Consider the following 21,881-nt stretch of genomic DNA (forward strand, 5'->3'; position numbering starts at 1 on the left):
ACTGTTAAACAGTGATTAGTTTAGATTGTAATTATAATACTAAATATTAATAATTATCTTGGTGATTTAACTGTGATGTTATTCATTAGAATGAAGTATGTATCTACTTATGACTTGCAATACAAAGTATCCATAGTATATATACTGTAAATCCTGTAATAGTAACCCACACTCTAATAATTTAAGATTAGTAACCCACTACTCTAGTAATAGTAACCATAATGGGGGTTACTATTAGAATCACAAAAACTTATGATGCAGTCGTATTTTGAAAATAAGGAGATAATGCATGTTGATCTCGGGAGTGGGGGCGAGGATTGAGTGTTTTTGAGTTTATAAAATAAGTTGGAGTTCAACCTAATTTGTTTATTCGTACTGTTTTATTATTTTGCTATTAGTTGCTGACCGGAAAAGTTGGGGGTGGGTTACTATTTTCAGGTGCCTAATTTAAGATTAGTAATAGTAACCCACTACTCTAATAGTTACCCCACTTCTAATAGTAACCCACCCTAAAAGCAATCAAAGAATAATAACCCAGGGTTACAATTAGAAGATTTACGGTACCATACTCAACAATCACTGATATGTTGATATTAAGACAATATTCGCTAGTTATTAAAAATATAAGTGTGCTCCACGCAAAAATGTTTGTACCAGCTATAGGTTAAATGTCAAAATAAGGTGTTTCTTAACATTTTGTGTATTTCTGTTGTATTAGAGCAAATATAAATATATATATTGCGAATAATTTGAGACGAAAATTATAACTTTCTGACTAGTGGTTGGTGAGATATTGATATGGCCATTTTCTTGACCAATGGTTAAAAATAAAGTTTTACGGCCATTTTTGGCAAAAGTTGTCCATTAAAGTAAGTAGAAATATGTATCTTCTGAGTATTGTGACATCAACTACGACCATATCCACCCAACAATTTCTGAGATATGAAAAGGGTGTCCTAATTCAAAATGTTTGTGCCGGCTATATGTCGAAGGTCAAAATTAGGGGTTTATTGACAGTTTTATAATTTTTATTATATTAGAACAAATATAAATATATACTTTGCAAGTAATTTAAGACCACAATTATCACTTTCTGACCAGTGGTTGCTGAGATGTTCATATGGCCAATTTCTTGACCAGTGGTCAGAAAAGGGGTTTCCGTCCACTTTTGGCAAAAGTTTCCCATTAGAGTGAATAGAAATATGAGTCTTCTATTAAAGTAGTTTTGCACAACAAATATTCCAATACACCCAGTAGTTACCAAGTTACGCACAGTCTTAACTTTGATCATATTATTGACATTTTGGCCCCTGTACTGACCAAGCATCCCAATTTTTTTTCGGCCAACAGCAAAAAATTGTTTTGATATAAGGAAGCAAAAAAACATTGTTGGCACAGTTTGCTAGAGGGTGCAGGTAACCCCTTTCTGGCTCCCCAACTACACCATGTTCTGAGTTGATATTGTTCTTTATAAGGCTCAAGGCTTTTGATTTTTGCACATTTTTTATAGGTATTTATTATCTAACATAACTTTTAAATAATTATATTTTATTAAATAGATAATGTAATTAGCTATTAATCAACATTAATGTCAACAAAATACATAAAATATTTATTAAGTTATTAACAATAAAGTGCATCACTATAAAATGGCAGCCATTTTTTCCGCCATCTTGAATTTCAAGATGGCCGCAGTAATTTTGCAACGGCACACCTCGTGATTATTGTGCCTAAGGGTATTAGCTAACAAAAAAAGTTGGTGTGCTGAGTGTGTAGAAACATGGCAATGGGATATATGGGAAGCATCATTTTGGCACTTGGACCTCCGCTTAATAGCATATTTGTATTTTTGCTCCATTTTAATTTATCATCTATGATTGTTCCTAAGTACTTGTATTCTTTGACAACTTTTATACATTCACCATCAATTACTACATCATCATGATTACTTTGTTTCTTTCTAAAATCGATAATCATTTCTTTGGTTTTCTTAGAATTTAAAATAAGATAGTTTTCTTTACACCACTCTGTAAATAACTTTATTTCGGTAAAATAGTTCGAAAGCGATTTAGCATCTTTAATGTTACCAGCTATGCAAGTGTCATCGGCATATTTTATCAAACGGCAGGAGTCAGTGGCATTTCTACAGTCGTTTGTATACAGAATGTATAACAGGGGAGACAGAACGCAGCCTTGTGGTGAGCCTGTATTGGTGAACGTGGTTGTTGATGTAGCATTTCCGAATTTAACTTGTGATCTATTTGTTAAAAAGTCTTTTATCCAGAGAATGATAGATGAGTTTATATTCATGTTAATAAGATTGGACAGGAGAATGTGAGGTTGTATTGTGTTGAAGGCGGAACTGAAGTCAATGAAAAGAAGGCGTGTGAATGTGTTGTTCTTGTCGAGATGTTGTTGAGTGTTTTGGATGAGAGTGGCTGTGGCATCGTCTGTCCCTCTGTGTGCTCTATATGCGAATTGCATAGGATCTAACAGGTGGTCACTTTGATCTTTAACACGCTTACTAATTATTCTTTCCATGCATTTGATAACCAGGGACGTTAGGGCAATTGGTCTATAATCATTAAGAGTTTTAACATTATTTAATTTGGCAATAGGTACAATCAAAGAGTGCTTCCAAATTGCAGGGATAGTGGTTGTACGGAGAGAACATTCAAAAAGTTTCTGAAAGACATGTCCTATCTGAGCAGCGCACTCTTTCAAAAGTTTTCCACATAACTTGTCTGGGCCACCAGCTTTGTTTGCATATGTTTTTTTCAGAAGGTTGACCACATCATTCTCTGTGAAGTAATCTGCATCATCAGTTACGTCAATATTCTTGCAGGTATCCGCTAACTGCGACTTAAAGTCATGAGCATCAAACCTACTGTAAAATAAGTTGAGTTCTTCAGCTAGTTGCAGATCATTGTATCCTGGTAAAAGTTTGGGAGGACATGTTTTGTTTGATCCTCCAATTATATATTTTATGTCTTTCCATGCTTTCCTCGTCTGCCTATTATTTATATTCCTTTCTAATCTGTTTCTGAACTTTTCTTTGCCTCTTTTTACAGCCATATCAAGCCTTTTCTGTGCTTCTTTTAACTTAATTTTGTTTTTACTTGCAAAAGCTAGCTTCTTTTCGACGATTGCTGTTTTTACCTCCTTGGTCAGCCAGGCTTTATTATTTGGATACTGCTTTACTTTCTTGGTTGGTATAGTGATATCTTGACAGAAGTTTAAATATGATGTTACTGATTCCGTCATTTCATCAATACCTGCAGAAGAGTCGGTAAAAATATCCCAATCGGTCGCTTCCAGGCATCTGCGCAACTTTTCAATATTGTCTGTCGACCATTGTCTAACATACTTTATTTGAAACTTTTCAGTTTTTAATCGTTGTCTGTATAGAGGTAGGAGATGTACGACATTGTGATCTGATGACCCGATGCTTGGCTTTACCATAGATTTGTAGGCGTCTTTGATGTTTCCATAGCAGAGATCTATAATATTGTCACCTCGGGTTACGCACGTGACATACTGCTGAAAATTTGGAAGGACATCATCGAGTCTGCACTTGTTGAAATCTCCTAAGACAAAAATTGGACACTCTGGTGACTTTCTTTGCGCGATGTGGATTTGCTCAGCGATTTCCTCGGCTGCTGTTGATGCATTTCCGTCTGGTGGTACATATACGATTGCTACCTTAACAGAACCAAATTCCCGTGGGAGGTAGAATGGTCTCATTGACAAGAAGAGGATTTCAAAATTGGGGGTACATTGACGGTTGATTATATTAACATTTGTGCACCACGAGTTATTAATGTAGGCACAGACTCCACCTCCTTTGGATTTGCCTGAGTCATCGGTTCTGTCTGCTCGCACAACAGAGAAACCATCCAGGTTAATAGCAGAGTCAGTAATATTTTCCGTCAACCAACTCTCAGTTAGGCAGATAAGACTTGCTTCCCTGTACACATGATCGTACTTGACTAATGCAGCCAATTCATCCATCTTATTGTTTAATGATCGTACATTTGACATAACAATGTTTGGCAAAGGGGGGCGATCGTGCCTTCGTTTTAATCTGTTTTTGACACCACCCCTTTTACCTCTCTTCCTTACCCTATTTCCTTGAATAGATTCACCGTTTCCTGCTGTAAATGATCGTCCAAATTCTGGATCGATTTTCGATATGATCGCGGTATTTTCAGTAGCAGTCAATGTATCACGAAGCCGTATCAACGTGTCTCTATTGTAAACAATAGCAATGCTGTCAACCAGGCCAGTGAACAACCGATCGTACGAGTTTTATACTACATACAATAGTCAGAAGTAGTTTGCAGGAATACATGATACCTTCTACGTAAACGAGTGTGCTTCACAAAACAACAAAATGAGTGCAACGATCATAAACGAGACAAATTTAACGACAGTTTGTAGTGTATCTGGCGTCGGCCATAAGAACAGCGCCACCAAAAAAAAAATGGAGCGCATCACGCTTATCTGTATTCCTTTTTCTCCTACATTATATATTGTCTAGGTCAATCAACTTTCTTTAGCATGTCGAGATAAAAATATTTAAATTTTTATGACGTCATCATTCCTATAAATTTTAATTACGTGGGTCATTAATTTCATCTTTACACGGTAAATTTTAATCTGTAATAGCTCGTAAGAATAAAATGTGATAATCACGATTAAAACGTTTTCTGGAAGCTATTGGATTGTAGATACGAAATCATGTGAACTTTTCGCCAATCGGATGTTGTGACGTCATCATATGACAAGTTTAATTAAAAAGGTCAAATTTTCATCGTCTGCATCAGAGTTCATCACATTTAAATGTGCGCGCACCTACATTTTACGTATTCAAATTTCTTCTACACGTTAATATGTTGTTGCTGAGATAATTTTCTTCAGAAATTGCTATCTTTGTGGTTTATTTTGATGATGTCATCATGTTAAATATTTGAATTAAAGGCAGGTCCCATAATTTAGTTAATATGTCATAATAAATATACAGTAGTACAATGTACACCAGCATAGGCTCTGATGTGAGCAAATTGTTGTTTGCCGCCCTCTGTATCATGTAGAATTAATGTCTCCTTGTATACACAGTATACTGTATAATTATAATACAAGTCGAAAATACAAGACCACCTCTTATTATAGTTTTTAACATAGCGATGACGTATGACGTGCACGTGGCGTCTGTCGTGCGGATAACTAACTCGTCAAAGTGACGAGTTTCATGTCTAGTTGTTATTATTATATCAAGATTTATTGAAGGCAAAGATGACATTAACATTTTTTTAAGTGTGTTCTAGAGGGAGAGGTCTCGTCTCTGCTTGCGATGAATTATAAAATCACTACACAATATTGTGTTCTAGTTGGTGGTCTCTGTTTTTATATAAATCTTGAATTGAAATGGGGACCTTTAACTAACAATTCTCAACATTGTGTTAACTAGGTGGAGCCTCATGTTTTCGAGATTTTTAAAAAACGAGTGTCCTCACTGAAACTTATCAATATTTAGTTATATACTGTAGGGTGGTTATGTTATCAAGGTTTCTTGAAAAGACTAAACTGACCCCACCAACATTTCTCAATATTTATTTTCTGTAGGGTGGTCTCAGTTTTCGATAAACCTAAAAAAATAGATACCTTTAGAATAACCCAAAAACTTTTTTGCATGTAAACATATCATGTTTGGTATCATTAGATAGATCAGTCGTAAGTTCTAAAAAGTGATTAATACCAAATTTTCTCTATTTGACCTCAAATGTTTATTGTTTCTATTTAAATGCCTGTAATTATAATATAATTATTGAAAAATGTTACTTTTTGATAAAAATGTCAACACATTTTTACCCAAAAACTATACCATGTGTGCATGTAAACATATTAAGTTTGCTATAATTAGATAGATAATTGAAATAGCTATTGTATGATACTTCATTTGATAAAATATGTTATACCATGAGTCATAATTATATCTAAAAAAATAATTAATACCAAATTTCACATATTTGACCTCCAATGACCCCTAAATTATATGTTCCACTAATCCGATTTTGGTAGATTTTGAAAAGAAAGTGTCCTACTAGGTACTGAATCAGATAAAAAGGTTTGAAAACTATTGCAATTTGTTTTGGGTTACCCCATTTTTTTCCTGGACTACTACCTTTTATTTGATTCAAATGACAGGAAACTATTTTGATGCTATATAAAACAAATAATGAATGTTTTAGATTTGTGTAATGGTACAAATAATGGCATTTGGTGAATGATGAAAGGTTAAATGTCAACTAGGCTTTGCCTCCTTGATATATAACCTTCCATCATTCACCTCATGCCATGATTTGTACCATTGCACTCATAAACATTCATTATTTGTATAATAACAAATATATAGTTAACCCTTAAATACCAGAGGCATTATATAAATATATAAATCTGTATTTCCAGTCTAGCTTGGTTAATTTGACTTCAGAGATAGATAGAAAGGAACATAAAATAAAAATACCTTGGTATAAAATAATAATAAATAATGACATGCAAATTAGGTAACCCCATTTTTAAATTGTTCTCAGTTTATGGTATTTCTAAATAGCATGGGCCTTTTTTTAATGCATAAATGAAAAGAGCACCCCAGAAATATATATATATTATTAGGTGGACTTTTACTTTACTACAATGCAGAGTTTTTTGACGGTCCGTCATTTTCGCCATTTTTGATGACTTTTTTTAAAACTTATCATCCTTATTATTATTTGAATGCCTTCATGTTAATAAATGCAGCAGAGTTAAATGAAAATGGAATGTTGGAACTCATTTTTGTACATATAGCATCATTTTAAATTCTCCGTCTTATTGAATTCGCAATTTTTTAACAGAATTGTGCTGAAAATGGCCATTCACTATTGAAATAACTTGAGAACACATTGGCCGATTTTTATGATTTAAATGGCTATGATCTTAATTTTGTAAGGTCTTTCAAAAAATGTGAAAAGAAAGGAGATAATATGTTTTAAAAAATGGTCTGACCCCCCTAATCATAGGTAAATAAATATTCATTCAAAAGGTTATTTTTATAATTGATTTATTTTCAGAATAATGGCCTAAAAAAAAGTGTTTACCAATGTAGAAAATACTGCGTCAATGATGTGCGCGCTGTTTAATCGTGGTAATAAAAATGGAGTCAGTTCTCGGTATCCCTAATATTACATTTAAAACCAGTTTTATTACATTTTTAGATACCAATAATAATGATCTATACTATAATGGCAAAAACTACTGACCTAAAAAGTATAATATATGTACAGACTCGTACAAAAAAAGCACAGCTTCCACCGTATTTGGATATACTAGCCAAGTTAATAATTGAGGGCGTTGTTTTACATTGAAGATGTCAGTGGCTGCTTAGTCCTGTGTGATGAAGACTTAAATTATTATTTATAAGGCCTGCCTACTGTATTGATTGCTGCATTCTATTTTTTTATGAATAAGTTATTAATCTATTATTGAAATTTAATTGCCTTAAAAAAACGTGAAAATGATCACTTCACTGAATTATTTAAATAAAAAAATAAATGGAAAACGATCATATATCATTGTTAATAATAATAATAATAATAATATCCTGGATTTATATAGCGCCTAATGTTGTGAAAACTCTAAGCGCTAAACATTACCCCAGTCATTTTTTCCTGATCAAACACGTATGGAAACATACTCCCATAATGCAGCTAGTAATCAGAGCAAAGTTGTGTCTTGATCTAACCGGGTTCCCATTTATACACCTGGGTGGAGAAAGGCAAACGTAAGTAAAGTATCTTGCCTAAGGATACAAGCAATGCCGCGGGAGTTGTAGACTGTGGGCTCAAACACGGGACCCTCTCCCCCCCCCCCCTGGGGATTTTTCGGGACCAGTATTTTTTTTAACCCTACCCATATACGAACTAAAATCAGGTTGTCTGCACATTGCGCAGTGGTGCGTATTCCCGTGAGGGCGCATTTTCAAAATGGCTGCCCATAGGCTCAGGTGCCTCTATCTTGGCAACCACTCATGGTAGAGACTTATAAATGGTCTCAAATTGTTTACAGTTAGCACATTTCTATTTGCTCTAATGAAAAGTTTTGTAAAAATTTGACCGGAAATGACATTTTTGTCACTCTGACCTTTGACCCGGTTTTGTCATATCTCTATAACTACTGGTAGTACACATTTGGAATTTGTCGCAAATTGTTTGGAACATGTGGTTTTATACTTGCTCTAATGGAGAGTTTTATGTAAAGGGGACTGGGAGGGAATGCCATTTCTGACCGTTTTGTCAAAATGGCTGCCAACAATTCTAATAAAAGTGCACTATTGGGTTTTTTTCTATATTATTTTAAAGACATAACATTGATTTTACATGATAGACACTTGTAAATGATCTCAAATTGTTTACAATATGCATATTTCTATTTGCTCTAATGAAACATTTTGTCAAAAAATTACTGGAAGTGACATTTATGACCTTTATGACTTTTGACCTGGTTTTGTCATATCTCTCTAACTACTGGTAGTATACATTTGGAAATTGCTGCAAATTTTTCAGAACATGTGGTTTTATAGTTGCTCTAGTAGAATGTTGTATGGAAAAGTAACTGGAAATGCCATTTCTTACTATTTACAATAACAGTTTCAATAACAAGATTATCTAGTCTTCTTCCGTGTCAACAAAAATGTCCATCAAGTTGTTAAATTCAGTTTGCTCATCATCATCCTCCTCCTCCTGTTCCTCTACCAATACGTCAACCAGCTCATGTGGCATCATATTGCCTTCCGTCCACTTCAAGTCCAACTTTTCATTTTGAATACACCAGCCATGCCCGTCTGGTTGGGGGATATTTGGTACGGCTTGGTGTGCTTGGTACCAAATAAACGCTTGATAATTAGATCTTTTAACATGCATTTTTAGAGCATCTCGGCAAGGTGGAAGGAGGCTCATATCCATGCCATCAGGTCGAAAGTATTGCACCTGGCTTGACACTATAAATCTTTCCAGAAATTTATCATGTCGCAAAGTGTTAATGTCAGTTACAGTAGATTTAGTGTTGTAAAGACGGCACACAAAATGCTCCAAGCTTTCATGAGTTTCATCTGCAATTTCCAATGATCGGCCAAGAGTCAGAAATGCACCAAGAAATTCCTGGTGCTGTTTGAGGATCTTCAAAGGTAGTAGTTTCCCCTTACGAACAAATGCACTGGTTGTGTCACAACCACTGAATGCATGTAATGCGGGAAGGGCATGACACACATCATTTCCCACATCACTTATGACTTTATGCACATCTACAAGACATCTTTTATTGCCAACACCTGTATCAAATAGTATTGTCAGTTCCTGGGTGTGATGAAGCAGAAGAATGAAGACATCTGTGTCTGGAGATCGAATGATTATGGTAGAATTGGGTGATGAATTTCTGGCAATTTGCAGACAGTGGAGAATCAACTTCGTATCAGCCTCTTCCTGTGTTGACGATAACTGTGTAAGTTCCTCAGACATAGTTTCTCGGCCATCATTGCTCTTCAGACTTATGCATTTATAGTCCAAGAGCATTAGTTCATAAGTATAGGCAGACCCGGAAATTTCTGGTAACAAGCTAATTTTTTCAGGAAAGGTCGAGAACTATGATTGGAACATCATACTAAAAGTCCCGAAAAATCCTCCTTGTGCTCTCCGAGAAATCCAAGATGGCGTCCAAAGTGGCTGCCATTTTAAATTGGTGTATAACTTTGTAACCGCTTGTCGTAGAGTATCAATTTTGGTGTCAAATAGTTCACAATATATACATTCCTATTTGCTCTAACAGAAAATTTTGTCAAAAAATGGCCGCTACTACAGTTTCTGGCAGTTTGACCTTTGACCTGGTCTTATCATATCTCGGTAATGGCTTGTCATAGAGAATTAAGATTAGGCCCAAATTGTTCAGAACACGCATATTTTTATTTGGTGTAATGAAATATTTTATCCCAAAATGACCTGAAGTGAGGTTATTGACCTCTTATTGACCTATTCATATCTCTTTACCGTATCTCAAGAAATATTTGTCGTAGAGCATTACTTTTGGTGTCATATTGTTTGGAACATATACATTTCTATTTAGTCTAATACAACAGTTTGCCCTCAACTGCTCGGAAGTAAGTTAATTTATTGAAAACTTAAAAAATCAAAGAACTGCATAGGCAGAGGATATTAATAATGTAGGTAAAATAAAAATCAAAGTTTTAACTCTGCCTTAAAACATGTTTTGGGCATCATCAGGTAAAGCGCATTGTTACAAAAAGAAAATATAAAGTCAATAAATTACAAAGAATAACTGTCAGTAAAATAATAATAAACAGTATTTATATAGCGCCTAATGGATCACTGACCCCTCTAGGTGCTTTACATAGGACCTTAACTAATGATAATAAACTATCCCCCGCCGGACACCATTCCGGTATTTCTTAGTCGAGGTTTCAGTGGCTAATCAAAGTTGGTTAATTAAGTAAACAAAAGACAATTGGCAAATACCTATGTACACAGCACATATCCGACCATTTATATGCAACTTTGAGTTGCGTGCAAACGCGACTCTATTGCTCACTATGTCGGTCGGTAAACACTAACTCATATTCATATTTTTTCGTTATTTTGACACTGGATATTAATACTTGTAGGCAAATATAAATGTTTTTAAACATTTTTCAACATTTTTTAACCTTTTCAGCAATTTCGGTCGGTTGGTCAGTCGGTAAACACTAACTCATATTCATATTTTTTCGTTATTTTGACACTGGATATTATTTAATACTTGGAGGAAAATATAAATGTTTTTAAAAATGTGAACATTTTTAAACATTCTCAGCAATTTCGGTCAGTTGGTCGGTCGGTCGGTCAGTAAACAATAACTCAAATTTACGCACGCGACTGCAGCCATGTATATGACATTGTTGACTTTGTAAAAATAATGCATTTTGAAACATTCCTTGCTTTAAATGTTCGTTGTATGGCTTATTTATGATAAAAAGAGAATATACCCTAGGTATTTCACGTCAAACGCTCTTTACTCGGCATGCATAGACTTTCTTTTCCAGATTCAGATTTTATTTGGTCCTTGCTGAAATCTATGAAAAATAGATTGGAATACCCGGGCAATGATCCCGGTACCTCTCACATGGTAAGTGAGAGCTCTACCATTTGAGCTAGTCCCCCAGTTACATATTTAACTGTTTAAAGATGAAAAAAGCATCGCCATATGCCCTATATATGATTTATTAAATATTAAAAATATGCAAAATAAAGGGTCACTTCAACATTGATCAGCAGCATTCTGTTACAGTCATTCATCATCTGATGTTGCATCTTCAACATCTTGGTGTTTGTTGCTTCTTTCACATCATTATCATCATGTTCATCTGTATGGGTGTTGTTGCATGTTTGCCCAAAAGTTATGACGTTATGAGGTTAGAGAACATCAAAGAGTGCATTCTCTTTTAAAACAAGGAATGATCTGGTTTCATGTTTCAAAATGCATTATTTTTACAAATAAAATGGTCTTTAACATTAGGTTTTTGACAATCCGGAGTATAATATATGCCATGTACATAGTGTTCCCTGCCAATTGAACATTTCCATGCGAAATGTATATGACCTGAACATTTCATTCTCACACTCACAGTATCATAAAGTCTATACATTTCCTAAATTACATAAAATTTCTACTTCTCTGAACAAAAATAATTATCATAATTATAATAAATAATAAAAATAATGACGTGATTTCAACAAAAGCACTAATTCGCGTATGTACTGTAATGCGAGTTACAGACGAATAACGCATTTAAAATGTATTCATCTACATATAGGTGACATATTGTAGCAATAACTTTTCAACCATAACTAGTATGAGAATTTCAATACGTGTCCCATGATATTCTTTGTTCTATCAAAGTTAAATAAATGATTATTTTGTTTTTTTTCTTGTATAGTTCATACCCTTACAGGAAAATTTACCCTCAAGGTTACCTGATGATGTGCTATGCCCAAAACATGTTTTAAGGCAGAGTTAAAATTTAGATTTTTTCTACAGTATTCATATCCTCTGCCTATGTAGCTCTTTGATTTTTAAAGTTTTCAATAAATTAACTTACTTCCGAGCATTTTAGGGCAAACTGTTGTATTAGACTAAATAGAAATATATATGTTCCAAACAATTTGACACCAAAAGTAATGCTCTACGACAAATATTTCTTGAGATACGGTAAAGAATTATGAATAGGTCAATAAGAGGTCAATAACCTCACTTCCGGTCATTTTGGGATAAAATATTTCATTACAGCAAATAAAAATATGCATGGTCTGAACAATTTGGGCCTAATCTTAATTCTCTATGACAAGCCATTACCGAGATATGATAAGACCAGGTCAAAGGTCAAACTGCCAGAAACTGTAGTAGCGGCCATTTTTTGACAAAATTTTCTGTTAGAGCAAATAGGAATGTATATATTGTGAACTATTTGACACCAAAATCGATACTCTACGACAAGCGGTTACAAAGTTATAGACCAATTTAAAATGGCAGCCATTTTGGACGCCATCTTGGATTTCTCGGTGAGCACAAGGAGGATTTTTCGGGACTTTTAGTATGATGTTCCAATCATAGTTCTCGACCTTTCCTGAAAAAATTAGCTTGTTACCAGAAATTTCCGGGTCAAACCCTAATGCTCTTGGACTATTATTCTTATAGCCAAATACAACTTCTCTTCCATGAAGATTTGGTGCATATTTATTCTTTTTCCATTCACTTAGTAGAAATTCTGTTAGTGTCATTTTATTGTCATCGCTTGACAGAAACGATTTCCAGTCTCGTGGCACTTTAGTCTTGACTCCTTTAATTATATGGGATTTAGAAGAACCTCTTCTAGCCCTTTCAATTCCTTTGATGGATAGTGGGAGGTAGGTATCAGTTACAAAGTCCACACGTTTTACCTTAGGCAGCTGTCCAAATATACTCTCTGCCAGCTCTCCAAATGTATCAGGCAAAGCCATCTGTGCTTGCAGCAGAGCCATTCCGTCAACCATATATGTGGTTTCTCCAGCCGGCCTTTCTATTGTGTTTGATTCGCCAATGCATGCATAAGCTTTGCCTTGTCTGTCTTCACTGGAACACCATCAGCCGTTGCAAGTGCCCATGGAACAGGGCCCAATGAGAAACTAAGCACCCTCTCCATACTAATGTCATGCTTCATTGCTAAAAGTACAAGCTGACCAAATACATTTCTTTCAGCTTTTACTTCTTTGGTCTTCTTTGACTGTCCCGAGATCGTACAGGATTTGGCAAGTTGTACAAATGTCTTTAGTTTACACTTCTTGATTGGATGATGAAAACTTACTGTGCCTTCAACAAGTCGTTGCGTAACAAATTTGTCGTAAGCCTGTTTTCCAATATTATCAGCCTGGAGGAGATCATGTTCGATCTCATCTGATACTGGTGCGCCTGATGACAGACAGTAGAGGACGTTCTTGTTTTCAACAACAAAAGGATTTACAAAGTTATGAAATGCTGCTAGAACCTTGCAAGTATCTTGTTCACTGTTGATGATGTGTGAGGACTTCAAGCCCTTGTGTGAAGTTGATTCCATGTTATCCATGTCTGCCATTTCCATTGTGGCTTGCTGGTAACCAGCCCTACTGTGTCTTGTCGTGCACCACCTATGATATGCCGAATAGATCCTGCTGAATTCTATGATTCCACCATGGCACTTTACGTGACGGTTGATAGTTTGTTCAATTGTGATGTCAACAGCATTTCTCGACATCGGAATTTGTGATCGTTTAACGCTGAAACCATTGTATCGCAAGAGCTCCTCTGCTCCGGGATGTCTCTCTGATATGTTTAGGAGAGACAGGAAATACACCATTGTTTTGGTGGTCGTAGCTAAAAAACAGACTACACATTCTTTGTAGGCTAGCTAAATGCAAATCAAAATTGTTTTCCTTAGTTGCTCTTTGAAATTGAAGGATAAGCCAAACTCGATCCATATAGTTAAGCCAGAACTGTGCAGTTTTACCAAGTTCTCCTAGGCCTAGGCTAGTCCACATTTTGCACCATGTACTGTACTAGGAGAGCAAATTGCTTGTAATACTTACTATGAATTAACTTTGTTGTTGAAAAAGCACAATTTTCTTCGATAATTTAGCTCAATGTTATATGACTAGACTGGTTTCATACAACTGATCAACTAGACTACTACACTGCTATCTGTGTTCTGATTGGTTTAAAGTTGAATGTCATGCATCAACTAATTTGTTGTTTTTGTATTATTTTAATAATAATAATATTATTTTATTAGTTTAATCAAATAATGTCAGTACCAGTTAAATTATTGAATGGTAAAATGACATTCTGACATTTTTCTGATTGTTTATATAATCATTTCTAGTAATTACTTCAATTTTGTTAAGTTTTATGATTTTCGACAGCCATTTTGAAATGCGCCCTCTATATTGACTTTTCGGAATACAAACATATACCATGACCTGACCACACATTATTTCAATACAGAACAATTAAAAAACAAGTTAATTTTAGCATATAAATTACTGTTTTATCAATATATATAATATTTTATTAAATTTGGCGGCCATTTTGGAAAAAGCGCCCTCATCGGTTTACGCACCACTGCGCAATGTGCAGACAACCTGATTTGAAAACCTATATGTGTGCGAGGTTTCCAAAAATGTATGGGTCATAAAATCCCCAGGGGGGGAGGGGGGTTACGGTAGCCCACAGTCTATTGGATTAGAACCTCGATCTCACGATCAGTAGTCGAACGTCCAACACACTGCGCCACACGCTCTTACACAAGTTGTCTATTTGTTGTTGCGTTGTCTATTTGACAACTAATACATTTTTTTTTATAAAAGAGAAATCCCGGTCAGCAAAAACACGTAGCTGTTATAGAGGAATTAATTAATTTTCTAAACAAACGAGTTTGCATGGTTACGGGTTAGCCAAAGTGGGTATGAGTTGACCAATTATTGGGTACGAGTTAGACAAGTTGGGTACGAGTTGGCATTGGTACGGGTTGGTTTGGGACCTAGCGTACACATGTCTCGGATACATAGATACTAATCAAATACGATTGTCTGTAAAGTCGTGCGCCTTCTTAAAATTTAAAAAAAAAAACATTGTTTTGATGAAATATATAAAGTGCGTCTTATACATCGGTGATATAAAAAATATGGATATTTTACTCTCAGTTAGGGGTGCGTCTTATACACTAAAATATACGATATGTTTAAATAATAAGCCGATCGAATGTGTAAATAAAACTAAATTATTAGGAGTCGTGATTTCTAATAACCTCTCATGGACCTGTCAATTGACCATATGTTTAAAAAGGCAAACAGATTATTTTTTCTTTGACAAATACATAAAGCAGACTTTGATTTTAATTATTTGCTCCATTATACTAGTATTGTTTGGCCAGTAGTCGACTACACGGCTCTTGGATCAAGATCAACGAACCTGGCTGAGCAAGCAACATTTCCATAAATTAAAGAATGAAAATCAGAGACTTAATTCAATTTATTAATATAATAAATTATGATAATAAAGTTCAAGTTCATCCTTTCTTACTTGTCTAGCCTTGTAGACCTAGTTTTCAAAATTGATTATATTTCCATTGACCACTATTTTGATGTTTACCTGTTTGATATTGTTTATAAGTTTTTAAAATATTTTAGGCCTATATTGTTTATTTACCTGTACAGTATTAATTATATTTTTAATCCATTCTATATAGTGGCGGGTCTCCTGCTGTTGAATGTGACTGAAAATAAATCAATATGGCCGGTTGCTACTGCTTCTGCTTTTTTTAAATTAAAGACCAGCTAGCCCTTTTGGTCACTTGAAATCGTTTAAAGTAATTCTTTTTTCTTTTTACTTCTCATATGCAGGAATAGGACAAAAAGCTTTTGCAGAGTTGTTAAAATTGTTAGATATTGTAGTGAAGCCAACAACAGAAATCATGATGGTGGTGGCAATCGAGAACCTAAAGAAAGTAAATTGATGGCAGCTTTGAAAGGAATAAAAGTTAATAAAGATTTTGGGAAAAAAATTTACAAAAAACAACATGTTAACAGATTTAAAAATGTAGATGTTCAGTCATCCAAGAGACCAGTAGTGCTGTAAGTTTTAAAATAAAACAAGTGTAGCCTACTTATTAGGGCAAAAAAAATGTTATTGTGTTGGCCACGTTTTGGGTATAAATCCCAAAAGTGGGTATGTCGGTAGGACATTTTTTTCCCCCAGACCAAAATTGTGTTGCCGGCAAAAAAATATATAATTTACACAAAGGATTCAATTTAATTTATTTTCCACATACTACACAACTACTACAACCTAGTACATGGAGGATGCATATATAAGATCTGTGCAGAGCATAATCTTTAGGCTTATAGGATACAAAAAGACCATATTTAAAAACACTTTTCATAGCATCCTAGGCTTTATGCCAGCTACAAATGTTGTTTCAATTTAAAAAAATAGTCTATTAAATAAAGTAGTCCTAGGTTTGTCAGGCATAAAGCCTAGGGCTGCTAGGTAGGCTAGGCCTAGCTAAACTTTAAATAAAGCCAAAAACAATCAAGATCGAAATAAACTATTTCTGTGTGTATGCTGTTACATTAAGCGAGTTAAGATATTATTTCAGATGAACAATATTGAGTTTTATATTGTTTTATTCATACGTAATTACACTAGCATTAACGATATAACATTGAAATGTAGGCCTAGGCCGTAATGAGCCATAGTTCGCCGGTGAAATTATCACCGGTCAGCGATCGATCAAGGTGTAGGTCTAGGCTAACAAGTTTTAACAAAAGAGCTTATGACAATCTTAGGTAAATTTTTATTAAACCTATAGGCCTACTTGCTTGGCGATTCTATGCCTTTTAAATCATTTAACAAGTTTGTAATTGGATCGTAGCACTATAAAGTAAAACCAAGAAACACCACCTCAACAACCTCGTGCGACTGCAATCTGTTCTTTGCAGATCATTAATCCATTAATTATGAGGGTGTTTAAAAATTTGATACAGTAACTATTCGAAACGTGTCTCAAACACTGTGTAATCAAAGCGTTTATTTAGTTAAAACTTAATTGGATCCCCCCAAAATTTATAATCGCGTAGTCCAGTATCACGTGATTAACAGTCAGTTGCATGTGGCCAACACAATCATTTTTTTTTTTTTGTTATTATTGTACTGTTGTCCCTTGATGTAACCATGAAACAGCGCAGGTGATATTGACGCGTATACCGCAGTGAGCTGTATAAACAATTTGTACAAAGGGACACCGCCAGACAAGTATACAGTATGCACCTATTGTTTAGATCACTGGCAGTCAGCATGCATAAAGTGTATAGCCCTCCGACGTACGTGACTATGAAGTACTGTATAGTGTGTCATAATAAACAAATGTTATCTTTTACAAAACTGCACCAATTTGGCAATAGCTGTAAATGTGTTTTTTTAGGGTTTATTAATGAAACAGATTTATACTTATTGAGTAAAATAAAAATTTTCACCTTGATTTAGGGATGCATTAAAGCAAACCGTAGCATCACTACCAGAGCGTGAAGAGGCAGAAGAGGATCTCATTAATGAATTGGAGAGACAGGATGCCCAGACATTGGCAGCCAAACGGATTTCCGAAAGGTTTGTTGTGCTTGGTAATGCCTAATGTAATGTTTGTATTGCCTAGTTTATAACCTAAATTTTGCATTGTCATTCGTTTAATTAAAGAACATAAAACATGATTAATAAAATCAGACTTTGAATAGGCCATTTTGTACATGAAGTTAATACTTCTGTAGAAAAAGATGTTTCCAATTAGAAAGACAAAATTAACTGTTATATTAAACCAAAACCGGTTTGCTGTCAGCCAATTTTACATTTTTTTGGGTTTAATACGATTTTTTCAGGTAAATTGAACAACAACATTTTAAGTGAAAATACTGTACAGATAGCTGTGATATCCGACATCCAAAAGGATAAAAGAAAAAGAAAAAACATGTTTGATAATGGATCTAATCTTCTACAATATTGAAATTATTAATTTCTATATTTTAACAGGCCGGATATATTGCAGCAGGGTGAAGAATACAGTATTGAATCTGACCTTCTTCACAGTTTACGTAGTTCGGAACAACCAGAAGATGCAAGTAATTTAACTTCCCTTATGTCAGGGTTGAAAGTTCAACAAAATAAGAACGAAGCTCAGAAAGAGGTTAACGTCCAAGAGAAAAATGATGGCCATTTTAAAAAAGTTTTTATCAGTCAGGTAGACACAGATGTGGCGGATATGAAAGACTATAAGACGACCTCACAGAACATGCCTTACAAAAGGCAACGCAAGTAGGTTTTTTTACTTCATAAAGCCTGTTTTCAACTAGGTGAATTTGTTCACACAAATTCTGGATGTCTTGAGTTTCTTACTTCATATTCTGTTTTGATAGTGCTATAGTTGGCAGCACAGACATGACGTGACCCTTTAGAGAGAAGCATGTAGTTGAAAACTACTGTCCACAGCGCATTGAGACAACAATATTGTTTGTGTGATCTATTTTGATGACATCAAAATAATGTTGAGCATAGTATTACTGTGAAGCTAGTTAAATTGAATATATGGAAAGTAAGGGACCATGTCAAAGTTATTCTGCTGCTGCAGTTATTCCAGAAATTTCTGGTTAACCAAACAAACTGTTTATTGCTGTCTCATTAAATAACAGAAGAATACTTTTGATGTGATCCCTAAAAGTATTTTCTTGTTTCATCCAAAGGCGTTCAATATTCGAGAGATACAGATTGAATATATTTGAACCATTAGAAAAGGATAAAAATGGTAGGTTTATTTCTTTTGTCTTTTACCAAAAAATGGAGTATTTACATTGTTGTGATTTGTATAAAGCAATAGAACATGATGACAGAGTTACCATGCAGCAATAATGTTGTTGTTATTTTGATTATTATAAAGTATTGTACTGTAGCATTCTAAATAGGCCAGCCATAATTGAATGATTTAAATTGGAATAATAATAATAAATATTATCAGTGCATGGCGTTTATTCGGGGGAGGAGTTATTTTTTTTTGGTTTAAATAAAAATTGTATCAAAATGGTTGGTAAATTGTAGATCATGGCAGTTGTGAATTCTATATAATATATAAATATAGAAATAAGTAATACAATATTGTGTATCACGTTGTGGGGCATTTATTTGAGGAATTAAAGGGGTGTGCCGTGTTTATTCCAAATGATGTTCTATTGGAGTGGGGCGGCGGGGGTGGATTTAAATTTTGGATTTTGGTGAAACAATGTAAAGTGCAGATACATTGGTCCCTATGTAAATATACTTTTTTCAATATGCAGAATAATAACAAGAGAGCTCCCAATTCAAGTCAGGATCTTATGCTTTTCCAACTCCCATTCATATTTTACAGTTCCAACAATAGACACAAAGGCAAGTATCTGGGAAATAGAGAAACAGAAGGAATTAAGGATGTTAACATTTTATAGTATAGGTAATGGATTTGATGAAATGACTATGCTAACTGAAGAAGGAAAACTGTGGCAGTACCCTGTCAATAATGAACAAGGTATCAAAAGCGTCAATTAACTTAGGTCACTTATTTTCACCTATTCGGCACTGTATGTAGTACGTATACAATAGTGTATACTGTATATACTTAGACTTGACACAAAATAGAGAGCACACTAACATTTTTTCAATGGCATAATCGTTTTTCTGTGCGCAATATTCTAACGTATGACATGCATGTGGCGTTTGCGCTGTGGATAACCTAACTCGGTGACGAGTTCAAATCTAGTTGGTTATAGCCCCTTGATTATAAATTGTGGTGTTCCTCAAGGGTCTATCCTTGGACCACTTCTGTTCTCACTTTACATGTTACCTATCGCTGCTATTTTGCATTCAAATAAGATTCAGTTTCATATGTATGCCGATGACATTCAAATATACATCTTGTTTAACCCTCTGTCCGACTATAATTCTTCACTCCTCAAGCTTGTAAAATGCATATCCGAATCCAAATCTGGATGACAAACAACATGCTCAAACTCAATGCCAATAAGACTGAATTTATTATCTTTGTCTCCAAGTTTCTTTTTCCCAAACCTGTTTTCCGCCCTCTGAATATTGGAACTACACAAATTAACGCAGCTGCATCCGTAAGAAATCTTGGTGTAGTTTTTGATCACCACCTAAATTTCGCTGAACATATAAGCTCGGTTTGCAAATCTGCTAATTTCCATGCTCGCAATATTGGTCGTATCCGAAAATTACCTTACCACCTCTCAAATTCTCACTCACGCCTTCATTTCATCTCGGCTCGACTACTGCAACTCCTTATTGTTCAATCTTCCGTCTTCCTCAATTAAACGCTCGTCTTCAAACAATCTCCTTTCCATTCCGACTTTTAACACTAACACTATTGTCAGGATCTTTTTTTTTTCTTTTTCTTTTTTTTCTATATTCTTCTTCCTTTCCACGAATTTTGTTGCACGCATATCTCTAATTCTGGCCAACATTGTATAACTTTGTCATAAGATTGACTTGTAGCTGTAGATGTGCAAGAAACTTCGTATTATGACTTTAGAGTTGCGCAACATGATTTACACGCGATTTTATGAATTTCAATGATTGATCATAGATTAAAAACCAAAAGTCATTTTTTATTGACACTTGGTGAAAATTTAAGTAATATCAAGGGCAAACTTTCTATGGATTAAAAATGGCATGTTTCACAGAAAGTTACGCGCGCACACACGTTTAAAAATTAAAAATTTGAAAAGTCAATTTCTAATCAAATTTCTACGCGTTTCATGTAATTTTAAGCATGTCAAAAATTCCCACGGTACACACGTAGCGCTAAAAACATATTTTTTTTCGTGATTTATGTTTTTCCAGCCTTTTCTAGTAATTTTACCAACTTTCAAACAATTTTGACTTAAAATCACGTCATAACGAGCACGTCGAATTGGACAATTTGCGCACGTTTTTTAATGAAAAAGTTTAAAAATTCGTCAAAATTATGCCTTTTTTTAAACAGTCATAGTTTCTAAACTACATGGTGAAGTTTATTATTATTACATATTATGAAAATAGATGAGTTGTAGATATCGGATCATACATCAATATGGCTAACTGGACATTGTGACGTCATCGTATGGTCACTCGAATATAAAATATAGGATTTTTGTCTTTTTTGTCATAGCTCACATTTAATAGAGCGCATCTCTACTTATCCGTATTCCATTTCTCCCCATTTTTTATTTTGTCTAGGTCAATCAATTACCTTTCGCATGATTTACCATTAAAATTGTGATGACATCGTCATGTTTAAAAGCGTCAATAACTTTGGTCACTTATTTTCACCTTTTCTGCACTGTATGTATGTACGTATAGAATATATAGTGTATACCAGAGCCATATATATAAAGAGTTACGACATAGAAAATTAGAAGCCATTTTTGTGTCAAAGAATTCGCACGCTGAGGGCGCGCGCGTCTATTTTGTATAGCGTTTTCCTGTAGTTCATGCGTTATTTTTAGACTTTTTTGTCTATGAAATAACGCTTATATTCCGTTTTTACTTTAGTAATTATTTTATTAATGGTATTAATTTGGTAACATATATATTGTGTCTATAATAACAAAAGAATAAATGCTAGGGCCTACATGCAAGTCAGGATACATCAAAGCATGAACCAATACAAAAAACACACAAATTCACCCCTCTTTTTATACAATATATGGCTCTCT

General features: G+C 34.5%; 1 protein-coding gene across 3 annotated transcripts in view; it reads left to right on the plus strand.

Annotated features, from left to right (window-relative positions):
* LOC140054168 (uncharacterized) overlaps positions 1-21,881 on the plus strand; it is an 84,584-nt gene that overhangs the window by 56,354 nt on the left and 6,349 nt on the right. Inside the window, exons 2-6 of one of the 3 annotated variants that reach the window (XM_072099060.1) lie at positions 15,996-16,226; positions 17,638-17,757; positions 18,175-18,456; positions 18,882-18,943; positions 19,541-19,560. In XM_072099060.1, the coding sequence (XP_071955161.1) occupies positions 15,996-16,226; positions 17,638-17,757; positions 18,175-18,456; positions 18,882-18,943; positions 19,541-19,560 (715 nt within the window). Of the gene's footprint in view, positions 1-15,995; positions 16,227-17,637; positions 17,758-18,174; positions 18,457-18,881; positions 18,944-19,540; positions 19,697-21,881 lie in introns of all 3 variants that reach the window. The other 2 variants (XM_072099058.1, XM_072099059.1) reach the window with 2 other exon arrangements.

This window comes from Antedon mediterranea, chromosome 7, assembly GCF_964355755.1.
Source record: "Antedon mediterranea chromosome 7, ecAntMedi1.1, whole genome shotgun sequence".
NCBI classification, from domain to species: domain Eukaryota; kingdom Metazoa; phylum Echinodermata; class Crinoidea; order Comatulida; family Antedonidae; genus Antedon; species Antedon mediterranea.